This window comes from Theropithecus gelada, chromosome 12 (genome assembly GCF_003255815.1).
Source record: "Theropithecus gelada isolate Dixy chromosome 12, Tgel_1.0, whole genome shotgun sequence".
Lineage (NCBI taxonomy): Eukaryota > Metazoa > Chordata > Mammalia > Primates > Cercopithecidae > Theropithecus > Theropithecus gelada.
Genome location: NC_037680.1, coordinates 42,879,524 through 42,899,607, shown reverse-complemented (window position 1 = coordinate 42,899,607; position 20,084 = coordinate 42,879,524). Strand labels below are relative to the sequence as shown.

At 36.4% G+C, this 20,084-nt stretch overlaps 1 protein-coding gene across 1 annotated transcript in view; it reads left to right on the top strand.

Moving 5' to 3' along the window:
• The window catches only part of SCN7A (sodium voltage-gated channel alpha subunit 7), a 104,019-nt gene that overhangs the window by 49,339 nt on the left and 34,596 nt on the right, over window positions 1–20,084 (top strand). Inside the window, exons 11-15 of the mRNA XM_025404749.1 lie at window positions 3,630–3,726; window positions 6,145–6,383; window positions 7,463–7,636; window positions 9,370–9,726; window positions 18,305–18,739. Coding sequence (XP_025260534.1) covers window positions 3,630–3,726; window positions 6,145–6,383; window positions 7,463–7,636; window positions 9,370–9,726; window positions 18,305–18,739 — 1,302 coding nt within the window. The remainder of the gene's footprint in view (window positions 1–3,629; window positions 3,727–6,144; window positions 6,384–7,462; window positions 7,637–9,369; window positions 9,727–18,304; window positions 18,740–20,084) is intronic.

Here is a 20,084-nt window from a genome sequence, read left to right as displayed (position 1 = left end):
CCATCATTCTTAGCAAACTATCACAAGAACAGAAAACCAAACACCGCATGTTCTCACTCATAGGTGGGAACTGAACAATGAGATCACTTGGACTCGGGAAGGGGAACATCACACACCGGGGCCTATCATGGGGAGGGGGGCGGGGGGAGGGATTGCATTGGGAGTTATACCTGATGTAAATGACGAGTTGATGGGTGCAGCACACCAACAAGGCACAAGTATACATATGTAACAAACCTGCACGTTATGCACATGTACCCTACAACTTACAGTATAATAATAATAAATAAATTTAAAAAAAAAAAAAAAAAAAAAAAAAAAAAAAGAAATCCCTGCCAGATCTTAATAACAAAAAATTACTTCTATTGGTTTTTAATGTCATGAAAATTTGGAATTGCATAAATTATAACTTAAATTTTATGTAAACTTATAGTTCAGCTAAAAATAGTTTCTAGAATAAGCATAGTTTAAACAACAACAACAAAAATCTAACCCTTACATCCTGAACTTTTTTGAGAAGGAGTCTCACTCTGTCGCCAGGCTGGAGTACAGTGGTGCGATCTGGTCTCACTGCAACCTCCACCTCCCGGGTTCAAGCAACTCTCCTGCCTCAACCTCCCAAGTAGCTGGGACTATAGGCATGCCCTATCACGCCCAGCTAATTTTTGTATTTTTGGTAGAGACAGGGTTTCACCATGTTGGCCAGAATGGCCTCAATCTCCTGACCTCGTGATCTGCCCGCCTTGGCCTCCCAAAGTGCTGGGATTACAGGCATAAGCCACCACACCTATCCACATCTTGAACTTTTAGATTACTTTTTTAAAAGTTTCTTTTTTTTTCCTCAACTTTTATTTTAGATTCGGGGGTACATGTGCACATGTTACATGGGCAAATTTCATGTCACCGAGGTTTGGTGTAGGAATGATCCCATCACCCAGGTAGTGAGCATAGTGCCTGGTAGGTAGTCCTTCAACTCTTGCCCACCCGCGAGCCTTCCCCCTCTAGTAGTCCCCAGTGCCTAATGTCTATTGTTCCCATCTTAATGTCCATGTGCACACAAAGTTTAGCTGTCACTTACAAGTGAGAACATATGGTATTTGGTTTTCTGTTCCTGCCTTAACTGGCTTAGGATAATGGCCTCCAGCTGCATCCATGTTCATCAAGCTGCAAAGGACATGATTTTGTTCTTCTTTTAGAGTGGTATAGTATTCCAGGGTACTACATTTTCTTTATTTAGTCTACTGTTGATGGGCATCTAGATTGATCCCATGTCCTTGCTGTTGTGAATAGTGCTGTGATGAACATAAACGTGAATGTGTCTTTTTGATAGAATGATTTGTATTCCTTTAGGTATATACTCAGTATTGGGACTGCTGGCTTTAATGTTAACTCTGTTTTAAGTTATTTAAGAACTCTCCAAACGGCTTTCCACAGTGACTGAACTTACATTCCCACCAGCAGTGTACAAGCATTCCAATTTCTCCACAACCTCACCAATATCTGTTTTGTTTGTTTGTTTGTTTGTTTGTTTGTTTTGGTCTTTTTAGCAATAGCCCTTCTGACTGGTGGGAAACAATTTCTCATTGTGGTTTTGACTTTTGTTTCTCTAATGATTACTGAGGTTGAGCATTTTATCATATATTTGTTGACCACAGTATACCTTCTTTTGGGAAGTGTCTGTTCATGTACTTTACCTACTGGGGAAAAAGAAAAGAGGAACTGGAATTTAGACCTACAGAGTCTGTCATCGGTCTGAGGAAACCCAGTATGCAGTATGATTGGCTTTATCCTCCTCTAGCTGTAGTATTTGTGAAATTGCAGGAGGCTTGACTGATAGTGAAATAATGTAACGATTTTCATGGTATCTATTATACCATTGAAGATATACCACAGCAGAATTTGCCAGCCAGAATGTTGGGTTGGGTATTGGCAAGCCTCAACCATTAACTCCCTCAGTGCTGGGGCAGTGGCAGCCCCTTGTCAGTTAACTCTATTCAAGAGCAGTCTTTACCTATTTTCCCCAAGTTAACAAATACACAGATAGTGTCATCCTTTGCATGTGTCAAATGTAAAAACAGTTGGGGATCACTATAGTGTAATATCATCCATCCATTGTCTAGTTCTTAACATTTAAATTCAAATACTGTTTTACATCTGATCACTGGAAACACCTATGGTCACACTCCTCAGAGTTATGAATGCATAGAACTTGTAATATCTACAACAAAGCCTGGAAGTTTTAACTATCTTACCAATGCAAGATCAGTAAAGCAGAAGATCTCTTAAAACCATTATTCAAGAGACATGAGAAACAGAAATAAGTAATTCTCTTACAGAATTATGCCTGTCCTACTCATTTAATATCATACATGGTCTATCTAAGACAACCCTTACAAATCCATTCCAGTGCTCGTTATTCTTCAAGACTTATTATCACAATGCCAAACAATTTTTGATTTTATCAAGATCATTTACAAAGTTATAAAGCTAACATTATCCTAACAAAATTTAAGATGTTAGAAAAACACTCTGTTATTACTTAGTAGTATGTTTCCTGATTGGATATTTTGCAATAATCCTAAACTGTATCTATATATTGGATTATTTGTCAAATATGGATCATACCACAACCATTTCATGGTTTTGCTCCTTTAATATTTGATCTCAGAGCTCACAGTATAAAATTTTATTTAATTTTAAGAACTCCTAAATCAGTTTAATAACTGCCTAAAGATTGGCAAGTGATAGAACCCAAAAATTCTGGAACACTCTTAGTGGGAATGTAAGTTAGTACAACCACTATGGGAACAGTATGGAGGTTCCTCAAAAGACTAAAAATAGAGCTACCATATCATTCAGGGATCCCACTGCAGGGTATGTACTCAAAAGAAAGAAAGTCAGCATATTGAAGAAATATCTGTACTTCCATGTTTGTCGCAGTATTATTCACAATAGCCAAGATATGAATAAACTTAAGTGTCTGTCAATGGATACCTGAATAAAGAAAATGTTGTATATACACAATGGAATATTATTCAGCCATTAAAAAGAATAAAGTCTTGTCATTTGCAGCAACATGATTGGAACTTGAGGCTATGTTAAGTGAAATAAGCCAGGCACAGAAAGACCAACTTCACATGTTTTCAGTCATATGTGGGAGCTAAAAATGTGGATCTCATAAAAGTAGATAGTTTATTGGTGGTTACCAGAGGCTGCAAAGAGTATGTATGAGGGGGTATGAAGAGAGGTTAGCTAATGGGTGCAAAAAATATGGTTAAATAGAAGAAATAAGATCTAGTGTTCAATAATACAGTGACTGTAGTTAATAATTTATTATATAGTTCAAAATAGCTGTAGGAGAGGAATTGAAATGTTATCAATACAAAGAAAAGATAAATGTTTCAGATGATGTGCATTCCAATTAACCCGACTTTATCATTACACATTGTAGGCATGTATGAAAATACCACGTATACCCCTCAAATATGTACAATGATTATGTATCAATTTAATAAAAAGAAAAGGCTCCAGGAGAATAACTGGAGCTTTTAGCAAGGCTGTGCACCTTCTTATAGTCTTGGACCTGCAAAGAGAGGATGCCAGTATTAAACCATCAAATTCCTTTTCAGGCCAAGACCATACAAATAGAAATGAAGAAAAGGTCACCAACTTCCACAGACACATCACTGGATGTGTTGGAAGATGCTACTCTCAGACATAAGGAAGGTAAAGTACTAAATAATTAGATACTCACTATTGAAGGTACTACTCATAAAATTCACTTTTAAAGAAATTCAGCAATTTCTTTAGAATCTTAGATGGTAACACAACAAAAATTTAAGAAATATTTGAGAATATTAGGATAAGCCATGCATAAAAAGTTCAGAATCATGGTGTTTTAAACATTGGAAAGAGTGACCAAAGAGTACCAAATAATTTTCTTTGTTTAACATTAAAAACATACTGACATATTAAATTGTGACTAAGAATAGAGATTGTGGTACATAGCATTAATATCTCAAAGTCCTTTCTAGACTTATCTCTATATTTTTATGTGTAACCAATAATTATTTATCATGGACAATATCAAAAGGCATTAATTTGTAAAGCATGTAAATCTAGACATTATAAGTCACAATGTTCTCAACTATGTTCCATATTTGTTTTCTTGAGAGATGTCCCTACATTTTTCTTCTAATACACAGTTTGCCTCATTTTCTTTTGTCTAACTCAGCCAAGCATGAACACAATAGAGGAAATTTAATTCATTCAGCTTTTTTTTCACACATAGATTTTTTTTTTTAATTAAAATTTAAGTTCTGGGATACATGTGCAGGACGTGCAGGTTTGCTACATAGGTGTGCATGTGCCATGGTGATCTGCTGCACCCATCAACCCAGCATCCAGGTCTTGAGCTCTGCATGCATTAGGCACTTTTCCCAATGTTCTACCTCCCTTTGCCACCTACCCACTGACAGGCCCCTGTGTGTGATGCCCCCCTCTCTGTGTCCATGTGTTCTCATTGTTCAACTCCCACCCATGAGTGAGGACATGCAGTGTTTGGTTCCTGTTCCTGTGTTAGTTTGCTGAGAATGATGGTTTCCAGCTTCATCCATGTCCCTGCAGAGGACATAAACTCATTCTTTTTTATGGCTGCATAGTGCTCCATAGTGTATATGTGCCACATTTTCTTTATCTAGTCTATCATTGTTGGGCGTTTGGGTTGGTTCCAAGTCTTTGCTATTGTGAATAGCGCTGCAATGAACATACGTGTGCATGTGTCTTTATGGTAGAACGATTCATAATCCCTTGAGTATATACCCAGTAATGAGATTGCTGGGTCAAATGGTATTTCTGGTTCTAGATCCTTGAGGAATCGCCACACTGTCTTCTACAATGGTTGAGCTAATTTACATTCCCACCAACAGTGTAAAAGTGTTCTTATTTCTCCACATCCTCGCCAGCATCTGTTGTTTCTTGACTTTTTAATGAGGCCAATTCTAACTGGCGTGAAATGGTGTCTCATTGTGGTTTTGATTTACACTTCTATAATGACTAGTGATGATGAGCTTTTTTTCATGTTTTGTTGGCCACATAAATGTCTTCTTTTGAGAAGTATCTGTTCATGTCCTTCGCCCACTTTTTGATGGGGTTGTTTTTCCTTGTAAATTTGTTTAAGTTCCTTGAAGATTCTGAATATTAGACCTTTGCCAGATGGATAGATTGCAAACATTTTCTCCCATTCTGTAAGTTGTCTGTTCACTCTGATTATAGTTTCCTTTGCTGTGCAGAAGCTCTTTAATTTAATGTGATCCCATTTGTTAATTTTGGCTTTTGTTGCCATTGCTTTTGGTGTTTAGTCATGAAGGCTTTGCCCATGCCTATGTCCTGAATCATATTGCCTAGGTTTTCTTCTATGGTTTTTATGGTTTTAGGTTTCACATTTAAGTCTTTAATCCATCTTGATTTAATTTTTGTATATGCTGGAAGGATGGGGTCCAGTTTCTGTTTTCTGAATATGGCTAGCCAGTTTTCCCAGCACCATTTTTTAAATACGGAATCCTTTTCCCATTGCTTGTTTTTATCAAATCCAGCAGCACATCAAAATGCTTATCCACCATGATCAAGTCGGCTTCATCCGGCAGATGCAAGGCTGGGGTTAGTTGTCTCACGCCGAGATGATTAACGACATGGACACACGTGAAGTGGGTTAAGGAGCAGAAAGTTTAACAGACAAAAAAGAAAGGAGAGAGAGAGAAAGCTTCCTCATGCTGAGAAAGTGGGTTGCCCAAGAGAGGGTTTCCCTTCTCTCTCTCTCTCTCTCTCTCTCTCTCTCCTTCTTTTGGCAGAGTCTCACTCTGTTGCCCAGACTGGAGTGCAGTGGCACAATCTCAGCTCACTGCAACCTCTGCCTCCTGGGTTCAAGCAATTCTCCTACCTCGGCCTCCTGAGTGGCTGGGATTACAGGCACCACCACACCCGGCTATTTTTTGTATTGACAAGGTTTCGCTATATTGGCCAGGCTGATCTCGAACTCCTGACCTTAGGTGATTCGCCCACCTGGGCTTCGCAAAGTGCTGGGATAACAGGCATGAGCCACTGCACCTGGCCAGAATGTTTAACTTTTGTATTCTTTCATTTCAGAACGTGAAAAATCCAAGAAGATATGCCCATTATATTGGTATAAATTTGCGACAACTTTCTTGATATGGAATTGTTCTCCCTGTTGGTCAAAATTGAAAGAATTGGTCCATAGGATTGTAATGGCACCATTTACTGATCTTTTCCTTATCATATGCATAATTTTAAACATATGTTTTCTGGCCTTGGAGCGTTATCCAATGAGTAAGTCAACTAACAATCTTCTCAACATTGGAAACCTGGTAAGACTCTCATTGTACATTATTTTCACTTGTAGTTTCTTATCATTGAACTTTTCTTTGTTCATCATTATTCCCATTGTTTTATTCTGTAACTCCAATGTGTGGCAATATGCATAATTATTGAATGAAGCCTCGTGTTTGTGCTTTATCCCTCCAACCCCTGCTTTGTAAATGTTCTTATCATTGAATAGTTTTACAGCTGGAATTTAAAATTCCCCAGTTTAAATTTGGGATTCATAGCCAGCTGCTTGGCAGTTACATTACATGGAAATTCTTTATTGCCCCTCCCTTCCCAAATATACAGTCTCTTGGTACCATTAGCTCATAGATCAGAGTAGGGCAGAGGTGAAATAACAAGCACCTGACTCCTGAATTCTTAATTCTGATTAAAGCAGCAGTTGGCCCTGTCTGTTCTAACCGTGTATCTTTGCCCAGGATTGGAACTTATCATTTTAGCCTGGTATTTTTGAGATTCACCTGTCCTTTTTCACATACAATTCAAAAGACAAAGCAAATTCCTGTGAGTTTAAAAATAGTTCACATTCAAGCAAATGTATATTGTTTAAATGTATTTTCTTTCCCTGTTGTTGTTGTTTAGTTGCTTGGTACTAATAAAAGCAGCCAAACTGCAACAGGTTTCAAATTATACATTTATTTGGTACCAAAACAGCAATTTAGTGATTTCTGCCACTACAGTTTTTAAAGGACAGCTTCCATAGGTTCATGCTGTTTTTTCAGAGGTTGAAAAATTAAATATCATACCATGTGCTCCATACCTCAAAAATAATCATTCAAACTTGAAAGGTCTTCACCCTGAAATATTCTTTTGTTTTCTTCTAGGATGAATTTTATTAAAATAATAAAAGATTCTGTATATAATGTTTGACATTAGATTGTTGAATAAAATGTATGAGTCTGTCCTTATAATGCAGACTCCACAACTAACCAGATCTTGACAGAGAAGCTGTGAAGAATGTGACAGTGACAAGTAAACAGTGTGTGTTACAGAGTTTTTGTGTGAAGATTCTGATACAGCTCTTGGAATCATATTCTCACCTGTGTGTTTGGTTTTCATTTAGGTTTTCATTGGAATTTTCACAGCAGAAATGATTTTTAAAATAATTGCAATGCATCCATATGGGTATTTCCAAGTAGGTTGGAACATTTTTGATAGTGTAATAGTGTTCCATGGTTTAACAGAACTTTGTCTAGCAAATGTTGAAGGAATGGCTCTTCTTCGATTATTCAGGATGGTAAGTAGAATCCAATACCTAACTTTTATTTGATCGAAGTTTATCTCAGTTTCTGCAGACATAAAATGGGGCTACAGTAATACCTATCCCATTGGGACATTGGAAGTGTTAAATGAATTGGTTAATATATAAAGAGTTTATTGCCAAGGAAAGAGTAAGCAGTCTCCAATGCTGTTATTTGACCACAACGTTAAAGGAAATAATGCCATATATGCAGGAAATTTGAGATACAGTTTTAGAAAGCAGGGTCAGGGTAACTGAGTACATTTTGGAAAGCAAGAAAATTAGGAGTCTCCAAAGTAGAATTCTAATATGACACCAAGAAGCCGAAATAAGGTGAGTATTTCTAAATGTCAGGTACAAAGGAAGACCAGTCAGGCCAGCAGAATGTTACTATAATAATTATTAGGTAAAAATTAGTGTATGTCTATGAGGTAGGGTAATGTTGAGACTCAGAAAATTAAACAAAGGAGTAATGTTATTAGAATAATGTTTATTGAAATAATAAGCTTTCGATAAGTTATACATGGTCGCATTCTGGTGACAGGTTGAAGGAATGTAGCAGGAATTAAGAACAATTAAGCCCGTTTGATCTTATTCTAATGGTTACTTCCTAGAGAGCAGCTCATTCAGAATCCTATCTTAAATCCTCATCCATAATATTTGCTAATGAATAAGAGAAATATATACAGGGTGTTGTCACCAAATTTATGGAAACAGCACTGGCAATTGCAGAAAATGTGCTAAAAGATAGTATCAAAATATTTTAAAGGCTGGTAATGGACTGAATTTAAGATGATTAATTTTTTTCATAGATAAATGTAAGATCTCACTCTTGAGTCCAGAAAGACAACTGAACACTAGAAAAAGTCAAGAAATGAGGCAAGGAATTTGGAATCAGCCTGGGCAACATAGTGAGACTCCACTTCTAAAAAAAAAAAGTCACAGTGGTGGTTCATGTCTGTAGTCTCAGCTACTCAGGAGGCTAAGGTGCGAGGATCACTTGGGCCCAGGAGTTGGAGGCTGCAGTGAGCCATGATTGTGCTTCTGCACTCCAGTCTGGGTGACAGAGAGACTCTGTCAAACAAACAAACAAAAATTGAAAAGAAAGTGTCAGGAAGGTATAGCCTGTATAAAAATGATGTATGAGATCTAGTTGACTGTAAGTTTACTGCGATATAGTGACCAAAAATATTAAGGTAATCTTGTTCTGTATAAATAGAAATTTTTAAAAATATAGTGAAAGGAAGGGGACTATCCAAACTAAACCTAGAATGTTGTGTTTGGTCTTTGACATGTTATTTTAAAAGGGAAATACGTGATAGTACCTTCATCAGAATCCAGTGGATCCTGGAAGACTTTCAATATCATTTTCATGTCAACATATGGGAAAAATGTGGAAAAATATTCAATATGTTGTGAAAAGCAAAAACAAAGAATGAATACTTCCCCTAACAGTTATGAAAATATAAAGCTAGAGGAATTGTAGCAGTATAATGCTTAATGGGAATTGACAAATACATCAGTAGAAGAGGATATATTTAGACTGAGTATACAAAATTATCAAATATTTAAGATGTATTAAGAATTTTACATAAAATGAATGTTCAGTAGTTAATATTAATAATGCTTAAAACTCTAAACGCTATATATGTATATGTGTATAACGCTGATACACTGACCAGGTTTTTCGTCCTTTGTTTCTTGTTCTTGATTTTACATTGCTCTATTAGTTGAGAATTTTCAAGTTGGGGAAATATTGGCCAACATTCCAGATTTTGATGCGGTCCCTTAGTAACGCATGGGTGACCCTGAGAGACTTGGTCCTGTTGTTGTTCACATTCATGTTCTTTTCTGCTGCATTCGGCATGAGGCTGTTTGGTCAGAATTATGAAGAATTTGTTTGCCACATAGACAAAAACTGTCAACTCCCACGCTGGCACATGCATGACTTTTTCCACTCCTACCTGAACGTGTTCCGAATTCTCTGTGGTGAGTGGGTAGAGACCTTGTGGGACTGTATGGAGGTTGCAGGCCAATCCTGGTGTATTCCTTTTTACCTGATGGTCATTTTAATTGGAAATTTACTGGTGAGTAGTCAGTTCTTTTACATTTTCCTTGAAAACTGGCATAATGTAGTTTGGTATTTTCATGATGTACATTGATGGGATCTAATGTTTGTAACTGTGGTAGTCCAATAGAGTAACCCACTAGCCAGATGTGGCCATTATCAACTGATATATGATTAGTCTCATTTGAAATGTGCTGTAAATGTAAAATATGCACCAGATTTGAAGTCTTACACAAAAAGTGATGTGAACTATTTCATTAATATTTTTTATGTTGAATGCATTTTTAAATGATAATACAGTAGGTCGTCCTTATGCTCAGTTGCACTGTATGTGGTTTTAGTTGCCTGTGGTCAACCATTGTCTGAAAACATCCAGTGGAAAATTCCAGAAATATAAAACTCATAAGTTTTAAATTGCATGCCATTCTGGGTAGTGTAATGGAATCTCCTGCCATACCACTCTGTCCTGCTGTGGGCATGAAACATTCCTTTGTCTAGCATATTCATGCTGTATACGCTACCTATCGGTCCTTTAGTAGCTGTCTGGGCTGTCAGATCATGTAGTATGCATGAGGTTTGGTACCATCCTCTGCTTCTGGCATCCACTGGGGGTCTTGGGATTTATCTGCCCTGGATCAAGGGGGACTACTGTATTTGTATTTAACTAAATACAAATACTGTTAGTTAAATACAAATGCAATAGTCTCCCTTTATTTATTGGTATTTAGTTAAATATATATTTAGTTAAATACAAATATGTTTGTATTTATTGTATACAAATTGTATATTGTATTTAACTAAATATATTTGTTAAATAAAATGTATTAGTAAAATTAATTTGCCTGTTTTTCTGTGTTTTCTATGTGGCCACTGGAAATTTAAAATTGCATATGTGATTGCATCATATTTCCATTGGATAGCACTAGCTTCTAACCTTGTTACTCAATGTAATATTGGCATCACCTGGAAGGTGGTTAGACATGCAGACTCCCAGACACCAGACCTATGCAATCATAATCTACATTGTAACACTGTTCCCAGGTGATTTGTGTGCCCATTAAATTTTAAGAAGCACTTAAATGTAACACTGCTGTCAGTCTTTTCCTGGCATTGGAATTACCTGGGGAATTAATAAAACTATGCTGATGCCTAGAATACATTCTTAGAGATTCTGATTTTATTGGTATGTGGATATGACCTAGTCATCAGGATTTTTTGAAAATCTTCAGTTGATTAAATTGTGTAGTCAAGATTGAAAACCACTGGTCTATAAAAATGTTACGTATTAACTAAGAAAGCTTTCACTTGTAAGTTTCCTAATAACTGAAGTGGTTTTAGTGAATTAAATAAGTAACTTTCACTGCATCTATGAAAAAGATATGGCTTACTAAAAAATGATTCTTACGGGAATACAAGACTTGGTATTTTCTTTTTAGTCATGTCATAAAGATCAAGTACATTTCCCAAAAGGCTGAAAAAAAATCTCAGGTTAGACTCAATTTTACCTTGCCTGTCCATATTGCTTGTGTTTCACCTCGAGAAGACCCTTGTCATACAATTGTCACATTAGCATTGTATTTAATTGTTAATGTACTTCTCTATGTTCTTTATTAAACTGTAAGCACCATGAGGGAAAGGACCATAACTCTCCTCTTTATTATAAAACCTAAAACAGTGCCCAACATGTAAAAGATACTTCAATATCTTCTGCCCTTTGTAGTTATAGTAGTACACTTCTCATTCCCAGTGATATAAAACACCACTCTAACTGGCTGAAACAAGAAATGATCATATATATCAGCATACATAACTCATAACTCAAAATATCAGATATAGATCTTGTTTCAGTTTGGGTGTGACACAAATGATTAAATGGGATCATTATAGAGAGGTCTTTGTAGATCTCAATTCTGTTTTTCTCTGTGCTCGTTGCTAGCTAGTACCCTCTGTTTTATCAAGATGGCTGCTGCAGTCTAAAACTTCACATCTTTGTGTTATATCAAGTCTAATAGAGGAAAGAATTTCTTTTCTAGAAGCCACAGCCGATTTTTCCTATTATCTCATTAGCTGAATCATATGCCCATTCTTAACTAGTCTCCATTGCCCAGGATGTTGAATGCATTTATTATGTTAAACTGTTCATAACTCTCTCTTACAGCTGGAGATGGGATAAGATCAAACCCAAATCCTATGACTAATAAGGGGATAAGTGTAATTTCCCAAATAAATTATATATTTCTGTTTCCAAAAGGAAGAGTTACGGCTGTTGAGGAAAGCAACAACAACAACACACACATACACATAATTCAAAGGGAAAGAAGCAGAAATACTAAGGCATTATATATACACACACACACATATATATGTGCATATATGTATATATACATATATGTATGATGTAACACATAAATATATAATATATATATTTGCCTAAACATTCCTGCTTCTTTGATTTTGAACTCCAATCTATTTCTATTTTTTGTTGTTTCTACTAACCAGAAACTTCATCAGTGTGCAGAGGGATTCCAGGATAAATGGAGTTACATGAACCTCCATTTCCAATTGATTGGCCATCATATTTCTTGGCTCACTAAATCCTTCCAGCTTAATTTTTCTTAGTAGTCATTCAACTCTGAAACATCATGATAGTGGCAGTAGAATAAGTAGAAGGGGGAAAAATATAAGGAGATAATCTTTGAAGCTGTTGATCTTTTTAACCTCCATGCTTCTAATGTGGTTTAGTGTAAAAGGAAGATATTTCACATTTTTAAAAATTAGTTTTGTCTTTTCTAAGAAAACTCAGCAGTAATTTTAAGCCTTATGCAGAAACCTTACAAAAAATTATTATATGCCAAAGGAAATGAATTGGTTTTTAAATAGTTCTATGCCTTGTTGAGCTGTAGAAAAAGCAGAGTTCAGAATCAAAGAAACATGGGTTCAAATTTCAGTTCTGTCACTGTACTAATCCATTCTCATGCTGCTAATAAAGACATACCTGACACTGGGTAATTTATAAAGTCAAGAGGTTTAATTGACTCATTTACATAGGGTGGAAGAGACCTCAGGAAACTTACAGTCATGGCAGAAGGGGAAGCAGGCATGCCCTTCTTCACATGGTGGCAGCAAGAAGAATTGCGTAGTGAAGCAGAGGAAAGCCCCTTATAAAACTATCAGATCTTCTGAGAACTCACTATCATGAGAATAGCATGGAGGTAACCACCCTCATGATTCAGTTACTTCCCACCAAGTCCCTCCCATAACACATGAGGATTATGGAAACTACAGTTCAAGATGAGATTTGGTTGGAGACACAGCCAAGCAATATCATTCCACCCCTGGCCCTTCCGAAATATCATATCCTCACATTTCAAAACACTATCATGTCTTTCCAAAAGTCCCCCAAAGTCTTAATTCATCCCAGCATTAACTCAAAAGTCCAAGTCCAAAGTCTCATCTGAGATAAGACAAGTCCCTTCCACCTATGAGCCTGTACAATCAAAAGCAAGTTAGTTACTTACTAGATACAATGTGGATAAGGCATTGGATAAATACACCCATTCCAAATGGGATTCACTGGCTAAAACAAAGAGGGTACAGCTGCCATGCAAGTCTGAAATCCAATAGGGCAGTCATTAAACCTCAAAGTTCCAAAATGATCTCCTTTGGCTCTATGTCTCACATCCAGGGCATACTGATGCAAGAGGTGGGTTCCCATGGCCTTGGATAGCTCCATCCCTGTGTCTTTGTAGGGTACAGCACTGATCCCAGCTGCCTTCACAGGCCAGTGTTAAGTGCCTGTGGCTTTTCCAGGTGCAGTGCAAGTTGTCAGTGGATCTACCATTCTGGTGTCTGGAGAACAGTGGCCCTCTTCTCACAGCTCCACTAGGCAGTGCCCCAGTGGGGACTCTGTGTTGGGGCTCCAACCCTACATTTCTTTTCCACACTGCCATAGCAGAGGTTCTCCATGAGAGCTCTGCCCCTGTAGCAAACTTCTGCCTGTACATCCAGTCATTTCCATACATCCTCTGTAATCTTGGTGGAGATTCCAAAACCTCAATTCTTGACTTCTTTGCACCCGCAGGCTCAACACCACATGGAAGTTGCCCAGGCTTGGGGCTTGCACACTCCAAAGTGATGGTCTAAGCTATACTTCGGCCCCTTTTGGCCACAGCTAGAACAGCTGGGACACTGGGTACCAGGTCCCTAGGCTGCACACGGCAGGGGGACCCTGGGCCCAGACTACACAACCATTTTTCCTCCTAGGCCTATGCCCTGTTATGGGAGGGGCTTCTGTGAAGGTCTCTGATGTGCCCTGGAGACATTTTCCCCATTGCTTTGGTGATTAACATTCGGTTCCTCATTACTTATGCAAATTTATGCAGCCAGCTTGAATTTCTCTCCAGAAAATTGGTTTTACTTTTCTACTGCATCATCAGGCTGCAAATTTTACAAACTTTTATGCTCTGCTTCTTGAATGCTTTGCCACTTAGAAATTTCTTCTGCCAGATACCCGAAATCATCTCTCTCAAGTTCACAGTTCCACAGATCTCTAGGGAAGGGGCAAAAAGCCGTCAGTCTCTTTGCTAAAGCACGGCTAAAGGAGTCATCTTTGCTCCAGTTCTCAACAAGTTCCTCATCTCAATCTGAGACCACCTCAGCCTGGACTTTATTGTCCATATCACTATCAGCATTTTGATAAGACCATTCAACAAGTCTCTAGGAAGTTCCAAACATCCCACATCTTGCTGTCTTCTTTGAGCCCTCCAAACTGTTCCAACATCTGCCTGTTACCCAGTTCCAAAGTCACTTCCACATATTCGGGTATCTTTACAGCAGTGCCCCATTCTCTGCAGTATCAATTTACTGTATTAGTCCATTCTCATGATGCTAATAAGGGCGTAACCGAGGCTGGATAATTTACAAAAGAAAGAGGTTTAACTGACTCACAGTTCCACAGGGCTTGGGAGGCCTCAGGAAACTTACAATCATGGTGGAAGAGGAAGCAGGCATGTCCTTGTTCACATTGCAGCAGCAAGGAGAAGTACAGAGTGAATGTGGGGTAAACCCTTATAAAACCATCAGATCTTGTGAGAATTCATCCACCATGAGAACAGCGTGGAGGTAACTGCCCCCATGATTCAGTTACCTCCCACCGATTCCCTCCCACAACATGTGGGGATTGTGAGAACTACAATTCAAGATGAGATTTGGATGGGAAGAAAGACAAACCATTTCAATCTCTTAATAAATGATGTTGTGCATATTACACAGCCTCTTTAAACCTGACCATACTTAACAGAGGAATGAACATAACAGTACTTGCCTTGTAGGGTTGTTATAACTTAAATGTAATCATTTGGCACCCTATAAGTAATTCATAAATTACACAAATCATTTCTTTACACTCTAGAAAAATTTAACCCCTATATCTTCACCAGATTTTTGTTAGTTATTTAATATTATTAACAAGTTTTAGTTAGGCAGATTTAAATGGTTACATTTAAATGTACATAAACCAAACACTGAGGGATAGAAACATGAAAATAAAAGAAAGAGAAAACTTAATGCAAACTTCAGTTGCTTTTTAAAAATAAAAAATTTGGTTGTAGAGACATATGTTATTCCATATATATTTGTATAATTCCAAATTAAATATATGTTAAGATATAATTCAAGAAATTTAAAATTAAGTAGCCTCAATATATGTTAAATTCCTTTATACATGTTTATTTGTTGATTACAAATCAGAAAGTAATTACTTAAATCTTGAACTTTCTTTCTCTTTTATGCTGTTTGATTTTGCTATGAGTTGCTCAATTTTCACCCAATATGTGGATATCTTTGAGGTGCAAGAAAACAAAATTCAGGGGAATTTTAAACAAAGTTTTGTTTTATATACATTATTTCACCTTTTCTCTCCTAACACAAAAATAATAAATATATGTTTTTAATCTAGTTACAGATTCTGTGACTAAAGTTACTCTGAGTTTATACAATACAAATCTCTGCATTTTCTGCTCTCTTTTTTGTTAATGCTCAAATTAGAAGTAGTAATCAGTTCTCTGTAACTTGCGCCACTTACACAGCCTGTCTTTTCCTTTAAATCCTTAAAAGAGAGTAGGCTATTTTTAATTCAGACCACATCTGAACAAAGCAGTAGCATTTCTGAGGGCTATAAAATTCTTATCTTACACTACAGTTTCAGAGCACTTAGCACTTTTAAGATTACGTTCATTTTTAGGCTTTGAACATTTTCACTATATATACATATATATATATGAATGTATGTGTGTATATTTGTGTACATGTGTGTCTAAGATATAAGAAATCTGATGTAATTTCCTAAAAATATGATTAATATAGCATAAACTTTTTCTTGTTCAAATCCTAGCACAAAATCTATTTTTTATTCATTCTATAATCAATTTTTAAAAATAAATTTTTATTTATTACCTATTTTGTGTCTAGCAGTGTGCTGGTTGTCTAATTAAGAGAAAACATGGTTTTTGTTCATATGAAGCTTACAGTCATGAAACACACTAACACCCTTCCCTTATTTCACACTGTGCCTAATACTTAGCCAAACAGTGGAAGAAAAGGAAACAATTGAGTATCTTAAATTATATCTGGTCTCACCCTTTTATATCACGAAGCTGTTGTCCTTTGAGAATCATAGAGTTGCTAATAGTGTGGCTCCTACGGGGGCCATGCAGCTCCTGCCTAGATTATCTATAAGTAAACCTCATTGCCAAAGGAGACGCTAATGGGAGAACAGAAAGGATCAAAGGTTACATAGATTAGACCTAAGTCTGCTTTATTTCTTTATTTCAGAGGCTATTAGCATTTGATCATTGTCCTTTCTGTTTTATGTTTCTCTTCTGAGAATCTTTCATTGTGGATTATAAAAGATATCTGCCAGTTTTTCAGATGCTCTCACCCACAAAACATTTCCTATATTGATATATCTTATAACCAAAACTTTATTGCTATGCTAAAACTATAGATAAGATTAAGTTTATGTATTTGATGACTTTATTCACTGCAAAATATTTTGATTTTTCTATACAAGTCTTATTTGTAACTTCTCTATTCCTAAGAAATAGGAAGATCTAGATAGAGAGAAGTAAATGTAACCCATTAGGATTAAACACTATTAGGTGGGAAGTTCTAATTTTCCCAGATGTGCATGTCCATGAGAAAAAGAGTAATTATTGGGGTGTTTGAGAAACTCAACTGTTCACATAGATCTAAAATTTTGAAAGAAGTTTCAAAATATGAGTCTTTGGAGATGCTCATACTTATTTTATGTACACATAAATAGCATAATTATCCAAAATTATAATGTATGCCTTACAATTATAAACAAGTTTAAAATCTGATTCTCTGGAAAGCGATCAGTACTTAATCATATTTCTAAGTGACAGTAAAAGTCAAAATATACACTATCTTTGAGTTCAAAATAAGTTACAAGTATTAGGAATGATTCTTCCATCACTTATCTGTTTCTTGTTTGACCAAATTTACTACAACAGAGAATCAACTAACCTTCCTAGCATCTGTGTTTTCATCCCACAAAAGCCATTAGATATGATATTCAGGACCATGGATAGCTCTATCCCTGTATAGTTCTTCCTGGGTTTGCAGAATTATTACATGTTTTCCTAGAACAGGGCTGAAGTGAAGTGAGCTGCCTGGAAAAAACAACTTATTTGTTCACCTTGAGTGAGACAGCCTGACTCAGTGAGAAAATAATCTTTGGAATAAAGCAGACTTGGGTCTAATCTGTGTAACCTTTGATCCTTTGATATTTGACATCTGTAAACCTTGTCTTTTCCATCTGTAAAAGAGAAACAAATCATATTGCATAAGATGTCATGAGCTTAAAATAAATTCTTGCTATACAAATCCAGCGCAGCACCTAACACACTGTGGTAGATGGATAAGAACTGAATAGTATTGTAGTTCATCTACTTCATTTTCAAATCTCAGATCAGCCTTTTTTGGTCAAATTCATTTTTTAAGTTAACATATAAAATTGTATGTATTTATGGTGTACAAGGTAACGTTTTGAAGTAGACATACATTGTGGAATGGCTAAATAGAGCTAATTAACAAATTCATTACTTCACATAGTTATCGTTTTAATGGTGAGAACACTTAACCCATTTATGTCAGAAGTTGCAATTTTTGTGTGAAAATTCAGACCTTGGCAATGACCTTGAGCAGTAGGACATAAATAACTCCCACAAGCTTAGCCTTCCAATAATGGAACACTAGGCACAAATGGGTTAATATTCACACTCTAGAAGTAGACAGCAGAATGGTGGTTACCAGAAGTTGGGTGGTTAGGGGAAAGTAGAGATTGAGGAGCTATTGGCCAAAGTATATATAATTACAGTTACATAGGAAGAATAAGTTCAAGAGATGCATTGTACAGCATGGTGACTACAGTTATTAATTACAATATATTGTATTATTGAAATATGCTAACAGAGTAGATATTAAATGTTCTCAAGTCAGTTTTGTAAACAAACTTTTCATTACTTAAAATGAAACAAAATGAGATACATTTAGCCTCATTTTACTTCCTTATTTAGGTAGTTTACCTGTTTCTGGCGTTGGTGAGCTCATTTAGTTCATGCAAGGATGTAACAGCTGAAGAGAATAATGAAGCAAAAAATCTCCAGCTTGCAGTGGCAAGGATTAAAAAAGGAATAAACTATGTGCTTCTTAAAATACTATGCAAAAAACAAAATGTCCCAAAGGACACAATGGACCATGTAAATGAGGTATATGTTAAAGAAGATATTTCTGACCATACCCTTTCTGAATTGAGCAACGCCCAAGATTTCCTCAAGGATAAGGAAAAAAGCAGTGGCACAGAGAAAAACACTACTGAAAATGAGAGCCAATCGCTTATCCCCAGTCCTAGTGTCTCAGAAACTGTACCAATTGCTTCAGGAGAATCTGATATAGAAAATCCGGATAATAAGGAGATTCAGAGTAAGTCTGGTGATGGAGACAGCAAGGAGGTAAGATGTTTAAATATCCTGATTGCTTAGTGGTGATTTATAGTATTGTTGATAAGGAAGCACTGAAGTTCCACAGCCAGATTATCTACTCAATTCTAACTCCATCACTTCGAGCTCCATCACTCTTAGCCTCTGAATTTATGCTTTCGATCAAATTACTTAAACTTTCCAAGCTTCAGTTTTCTCATATTTAAATGAGGCTAAAATAGTGTTTACTCCATAGGGGGGATAATAGTACATAGAACAATGCCTAGTAAAGAGTAAGCACTTAGGAAACATTAGATAATATAATTGTGACATTTTATAAATTAATAACCAGTCTGTTTGAGGGTGCTGAAAAGTATACTGAGGAAACCAAAGTTTTCAAAATCAAGATGTATGATTTAAGAAATCACTAAATTTCCATGGACTTTATCATCTTAAAATGGGAGATTGAATTAGAACAGTGTTACAATTCCTTCTTGCTTGCTAAAATTCTAAGATTTAAGTCAGATCATTTCTGCCCATATTTGGACATTATAATTAAGTTGGACTAAAGGAATTTTTAAAACCTCCCAGTTTGAATTGTGCACAGTTGGTAGCTTTATAACGCACTGGCTTAAAAAAAAAAATCAGGGTCACATTCAAAGAAGGGTAGATACTGTTGTTCACTTAGCTTCTAAAATATACACCCTACTGGAAACAGTCTTATTGTCTCCATTTGCAAACAGCATTGTGTTTTAGAAGGAGGTACAATTTCATAGAAAGCTACACCTACAGAGATCACATCTGTACAAGGGCTTTTAACTTTGGACCCCACTGGGGAATCATTTCAGATCACTCAGGGGCACTGGAGGGTCAGGGAATGTCTCTTAACGGTCCCCATCATCTCTGGCACCATCTTGTTTCCCAGACCTCTTCTGTTTTGGGAGATGCGCTCTACAATAACTTCACAAATTGTCTTCTAACAGGAGTTCAGTTTCAATTATCCAAGGTCCTTCCATCATTTACTAAAGCCATCATTATTTTAGAGAAACATTTTTAATCCACATGCCCAATAGTCTAAGATTAATTTACCTTTTAAATTAATACCATTACTATAAAACAGGCATAAATTCTTACTCAGCACACTTCTCAATCATCATTAAAGATTTTGATTACCATCCATTTCTGGGTGAAATTGCTATTTGCCACAGCACATCATGTTGGAGTCTCCCTGAAAACTTCATGCTAATCTCCTTAGAAATTCTGGAGTATGAAAATACATAGGAAAGCTGTAACTTAAAATAACTGTAAATATCGAAATTGTAGTTATTTATGCTGCATAGTTATTAGGTCTTGCTGGTTGACTACTCACAAAAGATAT